The 24979-nt window shown below is 42.0% G+C and overlaps 4 protein-coding genes across 9 annotated transcripts in view; 3 read left to right on the forward strand and 1 right to left on the reverse strand.

The window, feature by feature from the left end:
* Positions 1-1144: 1144 nt before the first annotated feature.
* On the reverse strand, positions 1145-3624 carry mibp2 (muscle-specific beta 1 integrin binding protein 2). Of its 2 annotated transcripts, XM_027022808.2 has the most exons (8): positions 3390-3624; positions 2987-3077; positions 2652-2700; positions 2261-2444; positions 1856-1927; positions 1651-1757; positions 1492-1576; positions 1145-1360 (listed from the first exon to the last, which is right to left on the reverse strand). In XM_027022808.2, the coding sequence occupies exons 1-7, from the start codon at positions 3413-3415 to the stop codon at positions 1503-1505; spliced, it is 603 nt and encodes a 200-aa protein (XP_026878609.1). In that variant the 5' UTR covers positions 3416-3624; the 3' UTR covers positions 1145-1360; positions 1492-1502. The 2 variants fall into 2 exon arrangements, with proteins under 2 accessions (XP_026878609.1, XP_026878610.1); XM_027022809.1 differs by lacking the exons at positions 2652-2700; positions 3390-3624.
* A 2057-nt stretch (positions 3625-5681) lies between these two features.
* LOC113585342 (CDC42 small effector protein 2-like) lies at positions 5682-8842 on the forward strand. Of its 4 annotated transcripts, none has more exons than XM_027022776.2 (5): positions 5682-5777; positions 6901-7084; positions 7370-7471; positions 7811-7886; positions 8227-8842. In XM_027022776.2, the coding sequence occupies exons 2-4, from the start codon at positions 7031-7033 to the stop codon at positions 7880-7882; spliced, it is 228 nt and encodes a 75-aa protein (XP_026878577.1). In that variant the 5' UTR covers positions 5682-5777; positions 6901-7030; the 3' UTR covers positions 7883-7886; positions 8227-8842. The 4 variants fall into 4 exon arrangements, with proteins under 4 accessions (XP_026878577.1, XP_026878574.1, XP_026878576.1 ...); XM_027022773.2 differs by having other exon boundaries at positions 5731-5777; positions 6866-7084; XM_027022775.2 differs by lacking the exon at positions 5682-5777 and adding an exon at positions 6479-6495 and having other exon boundaries at positions 6866-7084.
* A 743-nt stretch (positions 8843-9585) lies between these two features.
* Positions 9586-19437, forward strand: zgc:123258 (PA_hSPPL_like and Peptidase_A22B domain-containing protein). Of its 2 annotated transcripts, XM_035525730.1 has the most exons (17): positions 9588-9843; positions 10544-10654; positions 10942-11133; positions 11273-11362; positions 11723-11856; positions 13004-13152; positions 13250-13346; positions 13589-13690; positions 14079-14160; positions 14249-14323; positions 14473-14529; positions 14652-14702; positions 15016-15115; positions 15280-15360; positions 16773-16933; positions 17846-17879; positions 18927-19437. In XM_035525730.1, the coding sequence occupies exons 1-17, from the start codon at positions 9793-9795 to the stop codon at positions 18965-18967; spliced, it is 1608 nt and encodes a 535-aa protein (XP_035381623.1). In that variant the 5' UTR covers positions 9588-9792; the 3' UTR covers positions 18968-19437. The 2 variants fall into 2 exon arrangements, with proteins under 2 accessions (XP_026878605.2, XP_035381623.1); XM_027022804.2 differs by lacking the exon at positions 17846-17879 and having other exon boundaries at positions 9586-9843.
* Positions 19438-20313: 876 nt separating this feature from the next.
* The window catches only part of trpm7 (transient receptor potential cation channel, subfamily M, member 7), a 36398-nt gene continuing 31732 nt past the window's right edge, over positions 20314-24979 (forward strand). Inside the window, exon 1 of the mRNA XM_027022781.2 lies at positions 20314-20463. Within this exon, the coding sequence (XP_026878582.2) occupies positions 20461-20463 (3 nt within the window). The 5' untranslated portion in view covers positions 20314-20460. The remainder of the gene's footprint in view (positions 20464-24979) is intronic.

Here is a 24979-nt window from a genome sequence, read left to right on the forward strand (position 1 = left end):
CATACCGTTACCTGCATGTAAAACAAAACACATATGCAATATTTTTTAATGTTTACAAGCTCCATTTTCCTTTCACATAAGCTCATGCCACAAACACACACACACCAACACACACATGACTAAAGCTAAATATATTAATGCTGCACCTTTCATATATTAAAACTTAGCAACCTGAAGGCACATGCAGACACTGATCACATATCACACAAACTCTTCATTTACTGGAATGCAGCACCTTCCTTTCACCTCTTGGACACCAAAAACAGACAAATGTCTAAACAGATTCTCCCTCTGAAATAGCCTTCGCAAAACCATTTTCTTCTATTTCCATGTGTATAATCTCCTTTGTTTCACTGAAGGCACATTTTCGGTGTCTGAACCCACATTCTACATGTTCATATTTCCTTCCAGGGTGCCCTGCCTAGCATAAGAGAAGCCAGCTTTTGACATGTAGAAACTGTTTCTAAATGTGAAGGGTGGAGCTGTAGGCTCACATTTAGATCGTTAAACTGAGCTGACTGTTTAAGCACCAATGCCTAATGAAGACAACCTGCAGCCTAGCGCCTGTCACAAGACAACCATAATTTTACAATATGCAAAGGTCCTAAATTGTATCTCCGTCCACACGTTTCTGTTGTGAGAGCAGAGCTGCAGCAACACTGATATGTTCAGTAAACTGATGAATAAGGAGTAGTCAGTCATGCTCATGTAACTCCTTCATGTTTCTCAGAATCATGGAACACCTTATGCTAGCTGCCTGAGGACAGAGATTACACTGCAGCTTCCACCCCCGCACCCCATCGCCCAGACGACGGGCGTGACATGACAGAGTGGCCAATTGGCGTCTGTGTTTAAGGAAAGAAAAATGGACTGCAGGAAAAACCATAATGAGCCCAAAGGCCTGGGAGCAACGGGATGTGGCCAGGACGCTTCACCAGACGCGCACACTGACACACATGGAAGGATTGAGCCTTTTGGTAAACAAGGTCACAGAATTATGTTTTAGAGTCATAACAACATGGTCTACGTGATGCATGTGAATCACAGACTCCATTACTCCAAAGCTCCGCTGCGCACACACACACACACACACACACACACCACACACACACATACGGTTTTGTGGAGGAACACGAACACAACCTTAGCAGGACCTCTGATTTTATTGATTAATGCTGCTTTCTGCAACCATCTCCAGAGCAACCAACATGAATAGTGTTTGGAGGAAAATAAACGCAATAAATATGAGAGTATAAAAAAGCCGCAAGCTTGTAGCATAGAAGGCAGCGAACAGACGCTGTCTACATGGCACACACTGCGAAAGGACTTCCTCCTGGTGCATCAGAGCTGATCAACAGATCTGTAAAACAGACACACACACAGTGAGACACACAGACAGACCAAAATATGTCTTTTGGGGCACCAAAACAAAATATGACTTTGAAAAAACACCCATGATTTGCTGTAGTGTAGCAATGAAACAATATGTACCTTTGTTAGTTTTAGATTATCTTGATAATGTTTCCATACACAGAGTTGTACAGCTGCTCCTTAGACATAGTTCCATCAAGCTGCACTGTAAGAACACACAAATTTACTATTTAAAATGTACTTACAAGCACTCACACACACACTCACACACACACTTACCAACATCAACTCTTAAGTCCTCCATCATTTTTTTGTGTTTGACGTACATGGGCCAGACATGACCATCAAACAGACCGGGGGGGTCCGGCACCGCGTAGTTCCTTGAGCTGACACACACACACACACACACACACACACACACACGTATTAGGAGAAGTGGATTGATAACCGTGCTTGATGTATCAGTGAATGCTTCTCCACTCACCACCTCCTCTTTTTGCATTCTTCATACGGGATGGAAATAAAGTACCGCTGGTCAAAAACATCGATCAAGGGTCTGTGGAGAACCAATGGCAACATTTTAGATTTTTATATCTATAAGCATGTGGCTACTACAAGTAACAAATGTAGTAATTATAATAGTAATAATAATAGTAATAATAATAATATTATTATTCATAGTAAGAACAACAGTAGTATTTGTTTGTATAGCACTTATCATTTATCGAGTCCAAAATCAAAATGTGCTGTACAAAGAAACTAGGCTCAGCTGATTGCAGTTCACAACCAAAATGTACAGACGCGTGCAAGCTCTCCCTCCAACACCTGTGTTTGTGTATGTTTGTGTGTGAGTGTGTGTGAGAGAGTGAGAGAGAGAGAGACACCTCACCCATAGGTGTACAGCAGAAAGCCCTCCACAATGAGAATATGGGAGTCCTCATCTTCTCTGGATCTTGGGAGGATCTCGGAGTCCAAGGTGTTGTTGACGCCGTGAGACCTCTCAAACTTCACCGGGTTGTCCAGCCAGGCGTAGATGGTGCTCATCATGGCTTCCATGTCCAATGCTGTGATGACTACAGGAAGTACACACACACACACACACACACACACACACGCAAAAACAACCAATGAGGGAGAAGGAGGGCTACACCATTAGGCGTCTTAATTTAAAAACATGCAAGACTGCATTAGTTAAATAAGGCGCCTTGTCTGCACACACACACACACACACACACAAACACAGACCCAAAACCCAACCCAGCCAGAAGACCCCGGCTTACCATCATACTGCTTAAAGCCATCTTCACCAACTTCAATCTCATCCTGGGGCTGAAACATACACGGATGAGATGGACTCTCGTACATTCAGCACGGCAGAGGCCAACTGAACGGCTACCACAGCCCAGCCCAAAGCATCTACCCCCCCCCACCACCTGCCACTGGCCTGCCTCTACCCCGCAAGCCTATAATCGCTAGCCATTAGCCCTCTGACTCAGCTTGGGTCTATTAAAAAGACAAGAGCTGGAGATCAGTAGCTATACAGGAAACTGCTCTGTCGAAAGAACTAACTCCCAATCCTAGGCTCAAAGACCGCATACACAGCACGCGCTCTCACCTTAAAGAAGTCGTCCTGATGCACCACGCAGCAGTTGGACAGGTTCTTGTAGAGTTTCTCGGTGAGGGTGGTTTTACCCCCGTTAGTTACCCTGAGATAATACAACACCGGAAACGTCTTATTGGCAAGGAGAATCGCTTACAGAAGGGCAATTTACAAGGGAAGAGGATATGGGAATATTATATTTTCGTTTAGTCAGCGCGCTACCATTCAATAGTCTACCTCCGGTAGTAAATAAACGGAGACTACGTCCCAGACATGTCTAGTTAACTGTATTACAAAAATAAGTAAAATACAGAAGTATTAAAGTATAGTGTAAAAACGAATCCCACGTGCACCACGCGCGCTCGGTAGCCATATTACAGTTAGGAGTGACGTTCTCAGTACGCACGCTTATACTCACCCGCCAATGCCGATTATGTACTTCATCTTATAACGGAAAGCTGGAGCGCCGCAACTGGTTTAAGTAAACAAACCCGAAGACTTTATGCGAAACGGATCAGTGATCGGAAGAAAGCTTTAAAAGAGAAGGTTTAAGGAAACGTCAACTACTCGAGTCCTCCATGTTGCTGAGCGGGTGAAAGCTGGCGGATGTCACTTCTTCGCGATCTTCCACCAAGAGAGGTCTGTGTGCTTGCTCGCGCGTTCCACTACTCTTTCGGCCTCTCTGATTGGGCATTTAAAGAGTGGTCGCCAAAGACACCAGCCAATCAGCACAGCTTCAGATCATCCGTCCTCCGATTTAGGCTCCTCCACAGACACCTCAGAAAATGGGAAATAGATCAAAAATAATAAATAACCCGGTGCGTGGTTTGTACAGTTCTCAGGCTAACATTAGAATGTACGGATGTTTTGAATTTGATACATTTATACTTTTTGATATCAAGCTGAATAGACAAAGATTTCCTTTATGTGAACGAAAAAGGTATCTTTCTGTTTCATGAAATTAGACAGTTGGAACAAACAAACAACGATAGCAAAAATACGTCGGATTGGTCTATGTGGTTTTTACATTAACGCAATTCAAATTTTTAGCTTCAGCTCCTTGAATTGATGAGCACCCCCGCACCATCCTTTAAGGTAACTAACTGCACACGCAGTAACGCGAACAATAAGTTCAACCCTAATAGCGCGTTCATAAACAATGCCAATCTGGATTGGACTGTAGCAGGACCCTCATTGAAGTTTGGATATACGGGTGCATTTCCTCTCTGAGATCAAGCCACATACTGTTTGATCAAAACACGCACCTGCCTCAGTCTCCACTTTCCATATTGGTGTGTGATGTTGCGCGGGGTGGGGTTCAAAGGCCCGTAGACTACAGGTGTTCGGTGATTCGTTCGACTCCGCAGCTCTGGGGTTGTTTTGTTTGTTTGTTCATCAAGACATAACCCAATTCAACCCGTAATTCCAAATGAGTTACCATATTAATACCATGTTATTTAAGAACAGAGAGAAAGAGAAGTTTAACGGGACAGTGAGATCGGGCACAGTGCGCGTCTGCTCCACATCCCTATGACATGTGCGCTTCCACGGAGAGCTTAACGCCACATTCCATTCTATTAACATCAAAAATTGTATTTAAATTATTATCATTTAAAACAGGTTATACAAGTCATTAAAACAACAGAATAAAGATTAAGAAATAGATATAAAACAGTTTATAAAGACAGTGAACTTTAGCGTGATTGTTATCATTCAAAACTGTTTAGTGTCCTACCCTCTTTAACACGATTCAGCATTTTAGCTGATTATATGAGTTTGTTAGGGCACGTAAACACTAGCGGCCCCCTCAAAATCTAAACTCGACACCCTTGTTATATTTGTTTTATACTATAGCCTCCTCCTATTCTTCCCTGTAAGATAAAATAGGACAGGACGGCTTGCACGTCGAGCACACAATGTAGTGTTGCACCTCATCAACGTTATTTATGTTTTTATTTTTATTAACAGACAATTAGACAACATATAAAGAAAATGCACAGAGACCACGGATACAGGGGCGGATTTGGCATTTCTGGAGACCCCAACAAATGTCTGGGGGCTTAATCAAAGATTTTTTTTTACTGCAAAATTCAACATTTATCCACACTGTAAAATCTTTACCTATCTTCTTACTGCAGTCAGAACTGAACATCCTGCTTTCTTTCCCTTAATTTTCTTTCTTTTGTGCGCCGCTGGGATACGAGCGTATACCATGGTTGCGTTCAGGAGTCCTGGTTAGCTAGCTAGCGTGTTACGGCATCTCTCTGCTGTCGAACAACGCAATAACGAATGCGTTTCATCGGTCGTTTCGTTTTTTCAGCCAACCGCTTGTGGCCAGCAGGCGGGCCCCTGATCTCAGGAGCCGTGCACTGCGTTCCCGAAAATTCAGAAGTGTCATTAGTGCCTTCTGGTGATAGAGCTTCGACTGCTGGACTTAAGACAACTGAACTGATCTTGACTACATGTCTATATATTTGCTCAAAACAGCGAATCATGCAGTGGCTCTATTTCTGTGTTTATGCTTATACAAGGCACTCTTTCTTTCTAAACGTATGCCGCTTTTAAACAACTCGTTTAAAGTAAAAGTAAAGTCGAGAACTTCATATCCCAGGTATCTTTAGCAGGAGAAAGCTCGAAGGAGGCGGGAAGATTCTCGCAGCAGCGCAAATGATCTACATGTCGTAGCAAACTACAATTTCCGGTAAAGAGTATTTGAAGATCTGGCAGTTTTAGTACAGGCAAGAAATCTGGATCCGCTTGGGGGTTTCAGTGCTTTTCTGACAGCAACTTCGAGGAAGTGTCGAAGGTATGCTTTTTTTTCCTCCCTAGGTTTATTGTTTGTAATCATTTGCTTAAAAGAAATTATTTTAAGGTTTTAATAGCTCTGTCAGTATCAGTAAACCATTTTGCCATGATTTGAGGAACAATTCCCGAAATAAAGTAAAAGTTGATTAATTCATTCGTTCGATTGCTAACTGGCTTGCTGCTAGCTAACCCTTAGACAGTTAGCAAGCGAACTTTGCTATGCTAGCTTAGTTGAGAGTTAGCTAGGTTAGTTAGAAGCAAGTTTCTTACATTTGCCTAAAGTATGCTTGGGTATATGCTAATTTCTGTAAATTGTTAACTCTTTCGTTTCAGTGATGTGATTTTATTAATGGGACTAACTTCAAAAAGCAGTTTAAACTTAGTTACGAGTGTTTTTAATTTTAGGTAGCTAACTAATGTTTATCTTTATAGCTAATGTTTTTATTTTTATATTCACATAAATGCTATGTTATGGTTCTTTGAGTACCATCCATATGATTCAGTTTTTTATGGTTCATGTGGTGTAGTATTGTATCTAGTTAGCTGTTCTAGCTAAACTTTTGAGGCAATATTTGAGACATTTGAATAGTTAAAAAGTAAAACTAGCAGATAATAGTGTGTGTAACTTTTTTTTTATTGTGAGAGGATGGGTTTTGGTGTTTTAGGCCATAATCAGTAATGCTGTTTGAAGAGTACCAGGAATTAGAGCAATTATAACAGTAAGGCTTTTAAGTCTTTCATGTCCTTAAAATTGGTTTCCTGATTCTAACTAAACATTTGTTGCAGAGTGAATTCTTGTATCCATCAGTGTAAAATCTCAAACAGATCTCTAAAAAGACATATTTCAGATGAATAAATCAATAAATAACATTTACTGTTCATGTCAGTAGAGGTCGTGTTAGTGTTTTCAGAGCACAGGAGGAAGAGTCCCTTAAACCTAAAATGTTGCATGTTGTAATATTACATTAGGGGGTGTAGAGACAAATCCACTGGCAAAGTTGTGCTGGAAGTCTTTAGTGCTGTATGATCTTGGAAAAGGCAGTGTCTTATTGTTGCTGACTATATGTGACAGTGCTGTTGACTGTGTAGGGTCCACCCATCTTCATGTAATCGACTTCCTCCAGATGCCTGTGGCCTAGCTGTGGGGGACTCAACAGGAAGACGACAGAGAGAGGCCGTTCTAAGACTGAGGAAGAGAAAAACAGACAGCCTCTAGGAGGAAGTAGTAGTTGTTTTTAGTAAGTTAAAGTCGACATGACGGAGTTCTGGGTTTGTTTCAGCTGTTGTGTTGCCGAACAGCCCCAGCCGGTGAGTGTGATTTCGAACAGCGTCCGTAATTTTCCCCGGTGTTTCCACTGTGATGTTTCGGTATTGTGTAGTGATGCGGAGAATCAGCACACAGATCATGCAGTGGCTGTTCACTTACCGTTATGGCATTTATTCAGAGTGGCTTACAGAAGTGCTTTAGTTGTCTACTCAGAAAGGTATTCTCAGCTAGCAAAATAGTTTAGAGTCTAAAAATACTCTTTAAACTGAGGTGCTGCCAGAAACAAGTCAGTGCATGCTGTTAAATGTTATTACTTTGTGATGTAGAAGAGGAGACGGAGGATAGATCGGTCAATGATTGGAGAACCCACCAACTTTGTTCACATGACACATGTAGGCTCGGGAGACATGGGTATGGGTCTTGCAGCGGTGAGTCACTCTACACTATGTCGCTTTGTACTGCATCATTTGTCACAGTCGTTACTGTGACACTATCAGTTTCATGTGCCCTGTGTCTGGATCAGTGATCCTCTGCCATATGTATCAGTGGCCACTGTAGGTTTTGAAAACAAGACCAGGAATTATTGACCTGGGAACATCTTATTAGTGACTGTGCATAGCAGCCAGGCTAACTTTAAATTTTGATTTTGTGCTGCAGATAAAAGTTGTATGGAAATTAAATAGTGGAGGCCAGATAAAACATTTAATGTTTAATGCTCTGCGACTGTATCATGTCAGTGTGTATAACTCTGCTCTACTGTTCAAAAGGTGAATTCAGTTCAAGCACAGATGAAATCAAAAGGTGGTTATGGAAACGGTGCACCTGAGAACGTCCAATGACAAGGTAAGGGAAGCAGCCAATTAGCAGGCTGATCTTAAAGTAAATATACTTATTTCAGCTTATCTCATCATCAGATGGAAGGTATTGTTCAAGCTGACACCCTGGCTTCACTAAACTGCAGTGCTGTAGTCGTCCAGCAATGTGGCCCAGTGTGTCCTTACCTGCATTCCTCTGTTCAGACTGCTGGGTCTCTTGCTGCTACAGACTGTAAATTTGGTTTGGCAGCTCTGAATTACAGGAGCACATGCTTATCATAATGGCTCTGAATAGGCAATTTTAATATAGAGTACGGCTTTGTGCTTCTATTTTTTTTAAGAATGTGACTGAGAATATGTTTCTGCAGCATGAATACTAGCTTGTCCTAAACAGAACAGTGAGGCAGGAGGACCCTGGACTCAAGCACACCACACTGGATCACCTAAGCAGTCTAACCACTGGTTGTGTATATTGTTGTAATGGATGCACTGTTATATGCTTACAGCCTTATAGTCTTCTTATTGTGAAAATGGCCAAGAACATGAAATGCTAATATTTGATCTTTAATGCCTGTTAATGCTTTTGTAAGGAATGAATTATGATTTGGTTTCCATTGTTCTAATGGATGTGTATTTATACCAGTACAGATATGGTGGCTGGGCCACTGGAGATTTTGAGGCATAGTCTCTAGATTACAAACAAATCTTTTAGTGATGAGGAAAGAGAGAGACCCTTTGAAATGTAACATTTGTAGTAATGTGCATTTTTCTTGTATTTTATACTTTTCACATGTATTCCCTGGGTTGTGGAATATTCTTATTTAGGCTTTTAAATGCACTCTTTTTCAATAAACTTGATATGTGCAGACCTCACTGTAATATTTCATGTGACACTCTTATACAGTCTATGAACTGCAGAATATTTTTGTACAGTCACTGTTCATTTTTAATTCTGATGTACAAATAAAAATGGCAAAGAGCACACCTCTTGTTCTTTTGTCTTTTTAATTCTTTTGAGTTATTGTCTCCTGGTCTTGCTTGGTACTAATGGAGTGTCTCCATGTTCCTCTTCTAAAGTTTGCTCTCAGATGTGTCTTACACTCAGGAGAATTATATCCATTTTTTGGTTTTCCTGGTTGCACTTATAATAAATCAGTCATACATTCTACCCACCCCTTCCCCAAGAGATTTAGTGTTCAGATGGGGATTTACAGCATTCTGAATATTGAATTATAGTTTAAATAAAACATGACTTCAACCAAGCAGTAGGAAAGAGTTTTGAAAAGCTGCTTTAGAACCTAGATAATCAGATTTATTAGTGATGACTGAATTTGATTATTTTAAATTAAGACCTGCTTTTGCCACCTTCGATTAATTTGCTACTAATTAAATGAAATTTGTGAGCATGTCCAGTTGAATAAACCGTGCCTGTGTGATTTTAGTAATATCACCAGTCAGATTTTGCATCAGTGGCCAAAGAAAAATTGTGTTGAAAATGAGATTGTTTTCTGATAAAGACCGGCTCTTTGATTACAGATGTGTGAAAGCAGGGTATTATGCTCACACAAGACGCCCTAGTCAACTTTAGTGAGGTCAAACGCAGGATAACAATTAATCTGTAGCTTTTTTAAAAACACGTACCATCACAAACAGCTACAAGTCGGTGCAGCTCTTGGCTGCTTTCAGCCATTACACATTCTACACTGATTGATCTTGAGGTCGAGCTCATGTGATGGAGTCGTTTCGATGTCATATAAGCTCTGAAAAACGGAAGAGGAAGTGAATAAGTTCTAGTCAGTAGTCACTGAAAACATGCGAGGAGCCAAAACAAAATAGAAACTAGAAGTACAGTTGAAGTTTAGCTGGCGTTAACCCTCGAGAAGTTATTTTCACGTTTTCGAACTGTAGGAGAGTGTAATCCAGATGTTACAGACATGGCAGCAAAACTATGGATAATTCTGTCTGTCGTTTTCCTGTCCTCCCAGGTGAGAATTACAGCGATATAAGGAGCGATTTACGGAGTGGTTTAAGTGCGAGGAGACACGGAAGTCAGTTACCTGCTTAAACCACTGCAATGGCTTAGTTAGCTCACGATAGCTAACTGGGTTAGCGGGTCTAATTTTGTTCTTCAAAACACAGCATTAGTTTACTTTGCCAGTATGCCATTTTTTAAAATAAGGCATTTTATTTAACGAATCACATTAGCTAGCTATAATTGTAAAAAACGCAAGTTAACAAGTTTGTCGTCAATGTTTCCATGCAAGTAATGGCTAGCTAGATCGACGGATTATTTTTATTTATGTAGTTAACCTATGTTTGAATTTATTTGAGGAAGCGAAACCTGGAAGCTAAACCTCAAATACCTAGCTAGTTCGCTAACGCTAACGCGATCTAGCTTCATCACTGTTACAATGAATTCCCAGATTTGCGATGACGGGATTCGTGTCGCTAGATATGTTTGTATTTACCTGGAGAGGACGTGGCTAAGCAACGCCGACACTGTCCAATAGGCGAAGAGTTACAGACACGTTTTTTTGCTATTGGCCAATCGCCTCAGGTATCCAGGTGTCTGAAACGTTGCCACGTGAAGAGCTCAACCTGTCCATGCTGTTAGCTAGGTAATATAGAAACATCGTTTTGGATAAAGTAAATTTTTACTAAATTGTATTGTTTCCTTTGCTTCAGAGCGAGTGCCAAGAGGCAGTCCTGCACGTGTCTAAAGGATATCTTTCTAAGGAATACTGTCTCGTATACAACTCATCCTTGTCCAACATCTCTGACTCGCTAAGTAATGCAGTAAGTGAATCGAAACGTGCGGGCTAGATCTGGCTCTGAGCAAGACCGTGGTAAATTCACAGAACCAGAGATTTATTAATGACATAATAATTTGTAGCTAAATCTAAAGATTTGTATATATCTGGCTTACCAGAATTTACAGCAGTCTAGATTTCTGAAACCTTGTCTAGATTGCCTAGCGATTGGATAAGATGCCTGTACTTCTGTTGAGATTCAGCTTCTGAAACGTGTGTGTGTGTGTGTGTGTGTGTGTGTGTGTGTGTGTGCTTCTGTATCGGTACTTGCAGGTGCGGTATCAGCTGGTGAACCTGACGTCGACTCTGCTGTGTGATCCGGGGAGTCTGAAGCAGAATTCTCTGCTGGGAAAGGCTGTGGTTGTGCTGCGAGGGACTGTGAGGGACTGTGCCCTCAGCCAGAAAGCTAGAGTGGCTCAGTACCTGGGAGCAGCAGTCCTCCTTATTGCCAGCACGGACCCCATGGTAGGAGTCCAGACCACAGGTCTGGGGGTTGCTTTGTGCTGGGTTAATGGATAGAATGTGTGTACTGTTCCTGAAGTATGATTGATGTGGGTATTGTACTTGTATCCATAAAAGTTTTTCAGGAATGTTGTCATTTTAGGGGATCCCATCAGTGAATGTCACTGAGAGTGAAAAGGTGACAATTCCATTTGCCCTCATGAGGTTTCAGGATTTTATGGATGCTCAAAAGGTAAATATCCATTCTGGATATTTTTTAGATCCTAATGTTGATGCAAGGTAAAAAAATTACAGGAAAAAAACCCCCAAATATATATATATATATATATATATATATATATATATATATATATATATATATATATATATATATATATATATATTATGTATGTATGTAGACAGAAAGAGATTTGTATGTACAAATGTATAGGTTACATATGAAATACAATATAATTTTTTTAAAAAGCTTTCTGAAATTTATGGGATTACCTGATTTGTTTTTCTTGTCAGACAGTAGTGAATGCAGTGTTATTTAAAGGGCTCTTGGGTTCTTGTGAGTCGCTCATCTCCTAAGCTCCTCCCCTTGTTTCAGGTGTTTGCAGGTGAGATGGAGGTGCAGCTTTACGCGCTGCCTGTACTTGCGTTTGACTGCAGTATTCTGCTCATGCTAGCCCTTGCTATCTTCACTGTGGCAATGGGTGGCTTCTGGAGTGGAGCTGCAGAAAGGTTGGTTGTACTAACAACAATGGGACAGTGTGAACATCTCTATAATATAACATGGGTTAACAAAATATCACATTTTTGGGGTACTTAAAAGTGTTTTTTTTAATAATATATATAATATGTAATTCCCCACTCGCCCTCCTCCAGACGGTCTTCAGCCCATGTTATTTCTTTCTTGAGCTTTGCGTGTTCCTTGTTCATGATGTTGCTCTCATGTGGGATTGCTACATCTATCACTACAGCCCTCTTGTTTTGTTTATCCATCACTACTATGTCTGGTTGGTTAGCCATTACCATCTCATCTGTCTATATCTGGAAGTCCAACAGGATCTTTGCATGATCATTTTCCATGGTAGCTGCATGACTCCAATTTGTCTGTGGGATTCCATAGTACTTGTAGCTACCCTCAACATCTGTTATGTTACCTTCTGCTGGTAGTACGATCCTCTCTATTCTAGCTACCTTCCCTCTCCTTGTAACCCGCCAACCACAAGGTTGTCTTCCACAGCGCCACTGAGTTCTTGATGACGGCTCTTAGAGTCCTGTTGATGTATATTAGTTGTAGTCTTAGAGTCTCAAGTGACTGTTTTAGACTGTTTTATCCACCAGGATGGAACTTCCCCTTTCTGGGGATCTTTCAGGATCAAGATTGTCCAGGGTGGATTCAACTGTGCTGCCATGAAATGCAGTCTTCAGCCACATCAGGCTGTCCAGTTCTTCATACTTGAGACCCTTTCTTGGATATTTGCTAGTGTGATGGTTACTGGATATAATAATAATAAATTATTATTATTAGGGATTATTATTTTAATTAGGGATTTTTTTTTTTCTCAAAGTAAAAGTACTTCAAATAAATATTGGATTTTTTTCATTTTTCCATTGTGGTTAAGCTAATCTAAAGCTAAAGTTATGTCATGTCATCAAAACCAAAAACTCTCCAGTTCCCACAACACGCGTGGTTCAACCTTGTCGGCTAACAGCCGAAACCCACTGCAGCTCGGAGCGCAAAACTCTCAGGCTGTGATGCTTAGCGGGACCCGCAAAGGCTGAAAACCATTGCATCGTTCCGTAGCAGGGAGTGGGCAGAATATAAAGCGCGAAAAATGAAGCGCTGTGCCTCTAAATGGTGCATGTGTGTATGTGTACTCAGAGCGAAGCAGAGCGGAGCAGCAGTGTCCGGGGGAGAGGACGGGGCGGACAGTGGAGATCTCTCCCTCTACTCTCCGCTGAAGGTGCTGCTGTTTGTGCTGCTCATGTGCGTAATGCTTGTGCTCATGTACTTCTTCTACAAGTGGCTCGGTGAGTGTTCCACGCCTTCTGATTGGTTAAGATCAGTGGTGTTGAAATGTGTTGGGAGGTTTGATTTTTTTTTGGTTGTTTTGCTTGTGTCCTGCAGTGTATGTGGTCATTGTGATCTTCTGCCTGGCCTCAGCCACAGCCCTCTACAGCTGCCTTGATGGCATTATGAACGCAGTGGGCTGCAGCAAGTTCAGGTACACTTGTGTACACACACACACACACACACACACACACACACACGCGCGTTCACACCCACTTACAATCTCACACACACACTGACAGTCACTCAAAAGAACACTGCCACACTGGCACGCTATTTTTCGCATACCGTATTTCATAAATTCACTTGCTTGGATGAAAAAAAGTATAGTAAGTATAGTATAATATAGTCACAAGTATAGTAATGCATGGTGTATGTTTTAATGTCTTGTCTCAGTGTGTCCTGTGGGGAGAGGAGCTGTTCAGTAAGGTCTCTTCTGCTCACTTCTGTCTGTATCACTCTGGCTGTGATATGGGGAGTGTACCGGAATGAGGACAGGTACCGTCTGTGCACACATGCGCGCGCACACACACACAGGGCCTCTTTAGAGTTCCTGTGACATTTGGGTGTGTGGTCAGGATGTGGTCTGGTCTGGAAGTTTCGACTGTCTGGAAATGATTAAACTGCAATGCTCTACCCAGCGCAGGCAAGAGTGTTACAAGAGTGTTTGTGTCTGTGAGGGAGACTGACATAATGTCTCACGGAATTTGTATGTGTGTGAGTCTATCTGGACTTTCTTGTGTGTGTTCGTACAAGTGTGTTTGTATCTGTGAGGTGGACTGACGTGACATCTCGGAGAGTTTGTGTCTGTTGTATTTTTTGTGTGTTTGTGCGCCGGTGTGTGTGAGACACTGCCTGTGTGTGTAATGTTGTGCTGTGTGTTCAGGTGGATCTGGATCCTTCAGGACCTGCTTGGTGTGGCTTTCTGCCTGAACTTCATGAAAACCATCACTCTTTCCAACTACAAGGTACTGTTTGCTTTAGGTGGCAGAGATGACCCCCTGCAGTTGGCAGTGATTTTGTGACTAATGGTATGTTCACTCTGTGTTTCTTTAGATCTGTATCATCCTGCTTTCTCTCCTGCTAGTCTATGATGTCTTCTTCGTCTTCATTACGCCTTTTTTCACACCTGTGAGTCACCCTGGTGTATTAAAGGAAAAACTAGTTCTGTACCATACCTGTGATGTCTACAAACCTGTAGGGCAGGAGCATGCATAAATGTCTTCTGCAAACTGTGTGGGTGTGTGTGGGTGTGTGTGTGTCTATGAGATCATTTGCAGAATGGAGAGAGCATAATGGTGCAAGTGGCTCTTGGCCCAGGAGCAGGTGGAGAGAAGGTAAATATGAAGGTGATGGTGTGTCTGGTGTGTGTGTATGTACACATGCACTTGCAGTATATGGCAGTAACTGTGTGTGTGTGTGTGTGTGTGTGTGTGTGTCTGCCTATGCTCTTTTGTAGACTAATGGGGATTTCATGGTTCCAGCAGATTCCTCAACTTCCTATGAGAAAGTAAGACTTGTTCTGTTCGGGGTAGCAGCCTGCATGCATCACCACCCGATACTTGCCCCCGTGCGCGCACACACACACACACACACACACACACACACACACACACACACATGCCCTCCAAGGCTATTAGGAGCCTCATTAAGGAATTTTATGATGATCTTAAATTTCTTTGATAGCCATAAGATACAGTGACCTGCAGGAGGGCCTTTTCTGCCATAAAACACCAGATTCTCTCTGGAGCCTTTCACTTGTACAGTGGACACACCCAGCAGCAGAACTAAATAGTAAAGTGTCTATGTATGTGTTTCCCTAGTTGCCCGTAGTGATGCGTATTCCGCGGTTATCGGCTTGGGTGCAGAACCTGTGTGTGATGCAGTTCTCCATTCTTGGTTATGGTGACATCATTATTCCAGGTGAGGCAGCATTTCCAGCAAAACACAAATGGAATTGTGTGCGCGCGCGCGCGTGTGTGTGTGTGTGTTTTATTTTATTTTATTGTATTTGATTTATTTATTTATTTATTTATTTATTTATTCATTCAATGGAACATTGGTAATGACCTATGAACTTCTTGCAGGCATGTTGGTCGCATATTGCCACAGATTTGACGTTTGGACCAACAGCTCCAAAAGAATATACTTCACCTGCTGCACTATTGGTACAGATACACAGCACTGTCCGGTTCCTTACGGACACACCATACAACCAGCACTGTTCAGTACACAACACTACCAGCACTTCTCTGTAGAGCTGCAGTACATCACCAGCACTGGTCTGCAGTGCTACGCTAGCAGCACCAGGCTGGTGAGCCAGGCTGTGAGGGTGATGAAGCCACTCCGCACCACCTCCGAGCAGGCCTGAGAAGAGGCAGTGCAGAAGCAGAAATAAGAGCACGGAGTATTGCTTTTGTTTTTGTTCATTTTTAATTTTGAAGATATGCCACAAATGCAAACTTTTCGAATCTGATTTACTGTGAAGCCATTATAGTTTGCTCCTGCATGTTTTCGTTCTCATGTTAGATGAATTTCCGTCAACTGAACAATAATAGCCTCAGGTGACCTGGGATGGGGACAAAGACTTCGTCATCAAAGCTGCACAAAAGCGTGGGGAATGACCTCTGAACTCCACTGTGGAGTCACAAAAGTGTCCTATGGCATCGAAATGAATTGCAGTTTGATTAATCACTCTCACCTGCATATACACAAGCACATAGGCAAGAGTCCTGTATTTTACATTTCATCCATATTCATCCCCATATTTGTGTCAGACTCAGTAATTTCCCTAATTTATGGGGGTATTGCAAAGCCAAGCTAATGAAAGAAAAGTGTTCAGGTGGCTGAACAGCAGTTCTGTAAAGAGAAGGAAGGTAGAACGTAGGTCTAAACCAGGAGCCATGAGCAGACTGCAGCTGAAATAACAGTAGAGGAGGTCAGACAGGCACATGACCAGTGATGGCCTAAAACACACACACAAAGCACCCAAAATGGAAACATGACTCGTTGGAAAGTCTTCACACGTACAATGATGAAAATGTTATGATTAAACTTGCATTGTCTCTGACCAGACATGAGTTTGGATGTCCAGATACTCCAAAAGATGATTAATAACAAAGCTGTTACGCACTTGTTTTATGATCGGACCTATCCATACACAGTTTTCATGAATAAGAGCCATTGATCCTAGCCAGCCATCAGACAGGCACATATAAACTATCAGGCATATATAAATGGACCCATGACACACAAATTCAGGCATTTATATAAACAGAAACATATAAAGTATTAGGTATATAATTATATATCAGGCATATATGAATGGATATATGTATAAGAAGTTAATCTGACATTGTTTTGTTTGTGTACTAATGTTTTAATCTTCACATCATAAGTCTCTTGTAGTAAATTTTACAGCTATTGCCACTTGCCTCGTAGCCTGATGGGTCTAACTCTCCTTGACCCTGCCTTCAGAAAGTTATGGGCACTGTAGTTTGTCTAGTCATACTGAAATAATGTGTGTGTGTGTGTGTGTGTGTGTGTGTGTGTGTGTGTGTGTGTGTGTGTGTGTGAACAGCATACAGTGTGGGGCTAGTGGTGACATTTGTAGTGATGTTGCTGTCTAAGATGGGGCAGCCAGCTCTTCTGTACCTGGTGCCTTTCACACTGATTACCAGCGCCGTGGTCGCCTGCGTGCGAAAAGAGTTCAAGCAATTCTGGGCCGGGACCACCTACCAGGTGAGTGTTTCTGATTGGACCAATGAAGTGCCTGTCCAATGGGCAGGTTTAGATTTGATCCAAAGAACATTCATGTGCTTAATGCAGTGCTTCAGCTTGTTTAGTGAGCAGCACTCAGGAAGAGCAGCCAGACACTGAATGCTAGTGTGCTTCTTCAGTGTGATGCAACTGAAAGATCAGTGTTCACTCCCAGCCCCCCCCTGCTGGTGTGTGCCTGCACCGCACCTGGTGTTCATCTTGTTCCAGCAAGCCTGATTGAGCTCTGCCTGGCGTTTAGCTGCTGGGTTGACCCAGGTGTGTTGGTGCAGGGAGGCCATGAACCTTTGCAGTTATGTGGTCCTGCTCATTTAACTCCTGTGTTGAAGCAGAGCTTTTGCTTTAAGCTTTGAAAACTGCTAAGTGCTAAGAAAGCTTCAGGCTGTTATCAATATCTTTTTAGAGCCAATTTGCAGCTAGTCAGAATGACCCTATTATCTAGTTTGTGTGTGTCAATATTATCGGACCACCATGAATTAAATTAGGAGTCAAAATCTCTTCAGGGGATAATGGAAGTTCAGTAGTGAGTTTGGACCAGTGAGCGCTATTTATCCAAATTCACTGTGAGAAAAGTATCCACTACTGCTTGGACATAGTTGCTTGTATTTAGCGAAACTGCAGTAGAGCGTTGGACATGATCACACATGTACAGCGAACCTCACTAAAGTTGGACATGATCACATGTGTGTCACGAACCTGCAGCAGAGCATTGGACATAATCATGCGTGTGTAGTGTGCCTGCAGTAACACGTTGGACTTGATCACGCACGTGTAGTGAATCGGCAGTAGAGTGTTGGACACGATCACGTGTGTGTAGTGTAGCTCTGCAGCCCAAATCTGTAAAACTGTCCTGTCTGATTACTTGGTCTCCATCAGGTGTTGGACTCCTCCAGGGATCCCTTATCATCAGGTGGGCCTTTGTGCTTCACTCATACCTGCTCCCCTAACGTGTGTGTGTGTGTGTGTGTGTGTGTGTGTGTATTGTGTGTTGCGCTGACATTCTTCTGCTTCGCTTTCATCTTTTGATCTATTTTTCCTCACACTACCGATTGCGTTTGTTGCAGTTTTCTAACTATGCAAGAATTGACGCTAGGGGGCGCCAAAAGCAAGGGTAACGCATGATGTGAAACGCTGTCTCACATGAATCTTCATTCCCATCCGCTGTGTTCAGGACGCTAACGGCACGCTCCGTTCACGTGCAGGGGCAAAATGGCAGCTCGGCATTTCAGAAGCTGGACAACTCACTTAAGCCTGTTGCTTGCTTACTTGTCATTGTGGATCTGTCTTTCCCAGAGCTCATGACCCACCCTAACCTGCCACACCTCATCCAGTTAATCAGACTCTTCTGAATGTTGATGAGCAGGGTCAGATGTGTTAGATTTGTGATGAGGGTGAGGGTAGGGGAGGGGAATTGATCCCTCTGTGGGAGGCTGATCTCTGCAGGAGGGGTGTTGGGAAACATGACTGAATACAGCTCGCTCAGAGAGAAGCTTGTCTAATGTTATGGTGTGGAAACATGGAGAGATCCGTTTTCGGAAATTAACCGGCATATGTGAATGGGTCGGAACGAGCATTTAGTCCTAGTATGACAAGAAAGTACAGGAAAAAAATATTCTTTTAAAAATTATTATACAAAAGTGAATTTGGCTTGCACTTCCTCTACACATCAAAGAGTATAATTATCTGCAGTTTCCTTTGGGATCTGCAATTTCCTTTGGGATTAATAAAGTGTTGTCTTATCTTTTATCTGATAACGTGTAGCTTTTAGCCAGCCTTTTTCACCTAGTTTGAGCGGGGTGTGTGTATCTTTGCGGGGTAAAACTTGTATCTTTGATTTAATGTTTTAATTTTCATTAAGAATTTAGCTGTATGAATTAGTAGAGGTACTAACACTAGTAGGAGTATTTCTGAAAATACAATCTCTGACAAATAATCTCTCGCTCTCATTCATTCTCAGATGGAGAGGCTGGATATTCCAGAGAAGTAAGGAAGTGCTGACTCTTGGATTCATCTGCTTTTTATCTACTGAACCCGAGAGAGGACCGTCATTGTTTAATACTGATCTTAAGACAAACTGAAGTTGAGGCAGCTGTGTAGTATGAGAGCTGATCACTGGAACAGCAGGGATGTGAGTGAGTGTGCGTGTGTGTGCTTAAACTGAGAAACACTTTGGCTCCCATCTCTCAGATGTAACTAATTAATAAGCACTTTATCTGTACTCTGACTCTCTCCCTATCTGATGAGATCTTTGGGGCATTACTGCTTTACAGGTTGTTGTATCATGTATCCACTTTAGTTGTCAATGGGGAAAAATGATCACTATAATGGCCTTAAATTCTAGATCAGCCCAAAGTATTTTTTCCTAGTCTGTTTTGTGCCATGCTTTTTCTGGATCTGTAACATACAACACAATCACTTGTTTATCAGTTCTGTTTATGGCCTTAAATAAAAGATGGAGAAACATAAAATGTCTGTTTAAAATTGTTGAAGGAAAGTGTGAGTGAATGAATAGACTAAAATCTAAGGCCTCTATGAGATCTTGGGGCTGGGGAAAGCTTATAACTGTGTTATTCCCCCATCGAAAGAATTCTTTCTGAAAAGGCCAGCATCTATTGACATGAATAAATGGCTTGCTGGCTGTGTGTGCGTCTGCATGCACACTTGTGGTATGTGGCAGTGTTAAGAAAGCCATCAGCTGGCCCTGTGAAGCCCTGGGTTCCTGGAGCTTTTTATTGGGTCTACCAGACAGCAGCTTTTCTTGAGTAACATGAGGTGTACACACACAAACACAGCACAGCAGCAGGGCCTGTAGCAGAGTGCTGTAGAAAACTAATTTCTCTGGAAATCTGTCACCCTTGCTTAACCACTCTGTGTGTTTGTCACAGTCCTCGACAGAGAAGAATCGGTTTGATCAGTACTGAGGGCCCAGCTCTGTATTTTATGGCCTTAAATTAATAGTTTGTCCTGTCATTCTGTATCTGGCAGCAGTAGAGTGAAACCGTTTAACCTGGGCCTGGGGCACATTGAGCTCTCGACTGTTCGGAATGGAAGCTTGAGAAGCCTCAGCTGAGGGAGGCGGAGGGGTGTGAATGAACAACTCACCATCTCTTCCTACGTACATCCATGGTGGATCCTAAATGTTATGAATATTATCATAACATTCAGTTAGCGGTTTTGCTTTTTCTTCTCCTTTGTTATCGCTGAATGGTAGATAACTTGGATATGTTGTTATACTTTATTGTGGATTACTGGCGCTCGTCCCGTAGGCTCCGCCTCCCTCACGTGACTGGCAGCGGGCTGACTCAGCTGAGTCGTCACGCACGCGGCGTCAGTCCGGAGTCGCACAATTATGAAAAGGCAACCTACTGCTGGAGCGGAGAGCGAGCACTCCAACGGCAGCGGGGCATTTCTTCCGAGGCTCACCGATAACGTCGCTAATAGATGGCTAAAAGCCACGGAACAGCTCTTCCTGAGACCGCACGGTGAAGAGAATGGTATGCATTCCGCCCTTCTGCTTTCCGTGCGAACGTTAAACGCGCACTGCGCGGTGCGTCGCTGTGCCGCCTGACTGAACGAAGTGACTGCGTGCTCGTAAACGCAAGTCTTTTCACGCCCGCTGCCAACGCTGTTGGTGACAATAGCTTATCGTGGCACGAGTGGCCTGCGTGAGGTGAAGATAACAATGCCATTATCAGCTAAATGACACACTGGCGGTGAAACTTCATTCGGACGCCGTGTCCCGCGGTTGCGGTTTACCGTCGGCTACCGTTAGTTCGCTGGAGAGGTCAGTAAGTTCTGCCAGCCATGCCGGCTCGTGCGTCCCCGTTTGTAAAGCTAGCCGTACTAGCCGGCTCGTGCGCGCTCGCTCTGACCAGGTGTTGCCAGGACTGACCACATCTGGCTTCTCTGCTATCCAGATGTTAGCAAAGGAAGCTCGTTGAAGAGATATTCCCTGACGTTACAGCGAATGTGTAGCACACCTCATTTTTTTTTCTCGTCGCACACACACAAACAGCGTTTTCCGCCGATGTGAGCTAACTAAATAAGCAAACCAGTTCCGTGGCCAGTAACGGACTTGATAAAGCTAGTTAACGCTAGCTAGCTAGCAGATAGGATAGCTTGGCAGCTAGATAGATAGATAGGTAGGAAATGATGTAAGCAATGTCTCGTTTCTGTTATCTTCAGCAGCCTTATATTTTTGGAAAAGCGCTTAATTTTTCTAAATAGTTTGATATAGTATGCTAACTAGCTAGCTACTTTTCTTAGCTCCCCAGATTTTTGCCGTAGTACGTGTAGCTACGTGTGCCGCATACTGTACTGAATACGTATCATGATTGTGATCAATTGAAGTTGTATTATGAGAGTGCCACGGTTTCTCACAGTAGCTTGAGGAAATGTATTCCTGTAAATTGTCCTGGATCCGTGACAGCTTAGTGTGCGAGTCCAGCAGCGTGTTTGTCAGGCTGCTCCCTCGCCGGCTCGACTGAGGTAACGTCACAGACTTCGTCAGTATCGCACGTGAATCATTTGGTCATTTGAGAGCCTCTGTACTTATTTGTTTGTTTGTTTGTTTGTTTAAATAAACAATTATTTCGCTTTCTCACATTTATGCATAGATAAAACGTTAGAATGTGACTAGAATATGGTGAAGGTGTACTGATACTCATCCCCCGGAACAACACTGTAAATCATTAAACCAGACTTTATCCTTACACATTTTCCACCACACTGGCTCTGTCTGAAAATAACCTACATTTGAAACTGAAGCTCAGGCTGTCATTGTCATGATCTTCACCTGTGAGCTCTGAACTCATTGACCTACTATTATTTTCGGTGGTCAGAAAGGTCTCAATAATTTGACCTAAACACTCTCCTTTATTTCCTTATGAAAATTTAGCCAAACCTAGACAATTTATAATTATTAAACTAAACACAGTAATGTTAGCTAATCTTCAGAAAAGCGGTTGTGAATATGTGAGGATTCTTCACCACAGAGGCAAACGTCCCGATTGAGCTGATCGAGGTGATGAAGCCTCTTGAGTTGATGTGCTAGTAGAGAAGAAAGTTGCTTGAATGGCACAGTGAACGGTGGAGATGGAGCAGGGAGCCTCTGCTTAGCCTGACCATGTGTTATCTGTCGTGTTCCTGAATGTCTTCCACTATGAACTGTGGTTTAGCTGACTGTGTGTGAGTGTAAGTGTGTGCGTGCACATGCAATCACAACTATTTTTGCCTCTTGTGGTTGTTTGTTTACAGATGCTGCTTTAGGTCACTCTGAAGCACCTTGGTTGCTATCTGTGGCAGCCGTAGTGGTCTGCCACATACGGCAGCCAAAGTGCTGTGTGGAGTGACTAAATTTTACTGGGCTAGTATGATGTAGCAGCTTCTTATTACAACTAAGATATCTGAACATAGCCCTATTATATAGCACTGTTGGGCCAATGCCCCACCAAGAACATTATTGGATTGTTTGAGTATGGATGAAGCATGGAGTACAACACACAAACACTTCTGTAGTCCATCTATGGAGACATATAGAGACACAGGTGCTGCCTGCCGCTTTAATGGATTGGTAGAAATGTGGATCGCATGTTGGGTATATTCGGTCAAACGGTTTTGGTGTTTGTGAGAAATGCTGAAATGAAGCAGGCATTCACTTCCACAGCGAGATGAAAGATAACATGTAGAGATTGAACACCACAGTTGGCAAAATCACAATGCATTGGGTCAAATCATTCTGCTCACTCACTCTCAGATGCAAATCTCGATATAATGACTGTCGTCAGTATACATTTCTCACAAATTTTGTTCTGATGCACAAGTATCCTCGCCAAACAAATGTATCTCGTGCATGTAGCATGAACTCTGACTGAAACATCACATTGGTTTGGTGAGAATGAGGTTTCTGTGCATGGTAACAAACATGGTGTGCAGCCCCATACCACTTCTTAAGTAGTTTGATTGCTTTCGGAATATGTGTGCGTAAAGGTCATTTCACCCTAGAAGCACTGCCGCGATCGTGGCAAGTTGCATCTACTTTGTGTGACTTGACAGAACTCACTGCAATAATTTCACCACAATAATCTGCTTTTATGGGGACACAATGAAAAATATTCCCGCATTGACAATGGAAATGAGGATCTGCTTTACTTAAGACTACTCCATGGATAAAATGTTAAAAACTTGTTAACGGTGACTGTTTTTCCTGGATGATTTACACTAAAACTGTTTCTGCTCTGCAGAGGTTTAGCATAGTTTTCCTTCAAAAATTTCAAATACTGATGAATAGTAAAAACTAAGAAAAGTTAGTTGTAGTGTAACTAGGGTTTGTATTATTGTTGAGGAGTAAAAATATATGCTAGGGTAGCTATTTTCTGTTTTGATTATAGGCCTAGATTGCATTATATAGCAGGAACAGAAGATTTTCTGTATAGGAACTGTTGGTTTGCTGCAAAAATAGTCCCAATGTGTATTTTTGCTTTTGCTGCAAACATTACCACTGCATTGCCTCGTGCCACACGCGGCTGGTGTAAAAGGTTACATTAACATCAGAGTTCTCGCAACGTGCAGTGTCTGGTGTAAATTGGGCTGCGTCCATGGCCAACTATGCAGAGAAGCCTCCAGAAAGCTGTAGCCTAAATTATTTTTAGAACAGTAACTTAATGTTGTTCCACGTAATAAATACGTTATACACAATTTCTGCTCAATTCTATTTTTGTTCATTAAAAGTGTGGACTGCTGCTAACATGCTGCTTTTAAGTATTCCACCGCTCAGCTTGGGCCAAATGGCTTATTTCCATGGAATCATGCAGCATATTTCCAAGTGCCAATCACAAATATATTTGTATAATTTTTTGTTATGTTTTTGAGCTTCATTTTCTTACAAGCGTCATTAACTACATAACTTGCATAATTATATAATAGAATTTTAAAGTAGACTGAGCAATTAGTTGGATTTAGGGGCATATGACATGTAGGAGCAAAAACAGGCTGAGAAGTGATGCTTTCTGCACCATAACGTGGCGTTACTCAGGTGAGGCTGCTGAGGAGAGATATAGGAGACTGGAATTTGATCTTTTTCTCTCGATTTTTTTTCTTTTCTTCTCAATTCTAATGAATTTTTCATTTTACTAACTTTATGCACAAACACCCTTTAAATTATTTAGTTGTATCTATTTAAAGATTACTTTAAATGTTAAAGCTATTATTTTTGTAACCTTTATACTGTCTAAAGCTCATCATACTTCATCATAATGTTCTAATAATAAGCATGTTAAGCTTTATATTGAATGTGAATTGTGAGGGAGAGTTGCATTCTTGTACATTTGCACACTGCAAACACCAATTTATCGGCTCCAAATTTCGTCTATATCGTTGTGCTTTATAATCGGTATTGGTATCGACTCTGGAGAAAAGCGTATTGGTCGACCTTTGTTAAAAATGAACAGGAACTTGTCTGAACACACTGTATTTTTCATTTTGACCAGTTTATTTCACCATGCTCTAAATGACAATATTTGGAAGAAATATTTTCAGTACTTTATGAAATAAAGCAAAAGTGTTAATTTTAAGACTGATAATTTTGCAGTGGTATTTCTTTTTCTGGAGCTCTGTGTTTGTGTTTGAAATAAATAAATAATCCTTGCACTTGACATGTGAAACAGTTTAAATTTAGCAGTATTACAACAGAAAATGACTAATGATTAAAAAAACAACAAATATCTAGGATAAATAGTCATTGATGCATTTACATGAGCAGTAAGCACAGTTGCCTAGTAACGTCACTACTGAGACCTTTCGTTAATAGCATTAACTTGGGATTTCTGTGTAGTGATAAACAGTCCTATTTGAATATGGGGTTTTGAGACGCAGCCCTCTCCGGTTAAAGACGCAAGGTTGCTGAGAGAGACCGCGTGATTGTAGCCCTTTAACAGGACTGTGTGACTAATGGCAGAGAGTTCTAGAACTGAAGCTGGGGTGTTGTGACAGGTTCTAAAACTCTCAGGTTTT

Source organism: Electrophorus electricus, chromosome 4 (assembly GCF_013358815.1).
Source record: "Electrophorus electricus isolate fEleEle1 chromosome 4, fEleEle1.pri, whole genome shotgun sequence".
In the NCBI taxonomy this organism is placed as follows: domain Eukaryota; kingdom Metazoa; phylum Chordata; class Actinopteri; order Gymnotiformes; family Gymnotidae; genus Electrophorus; species Electrophorus electricus.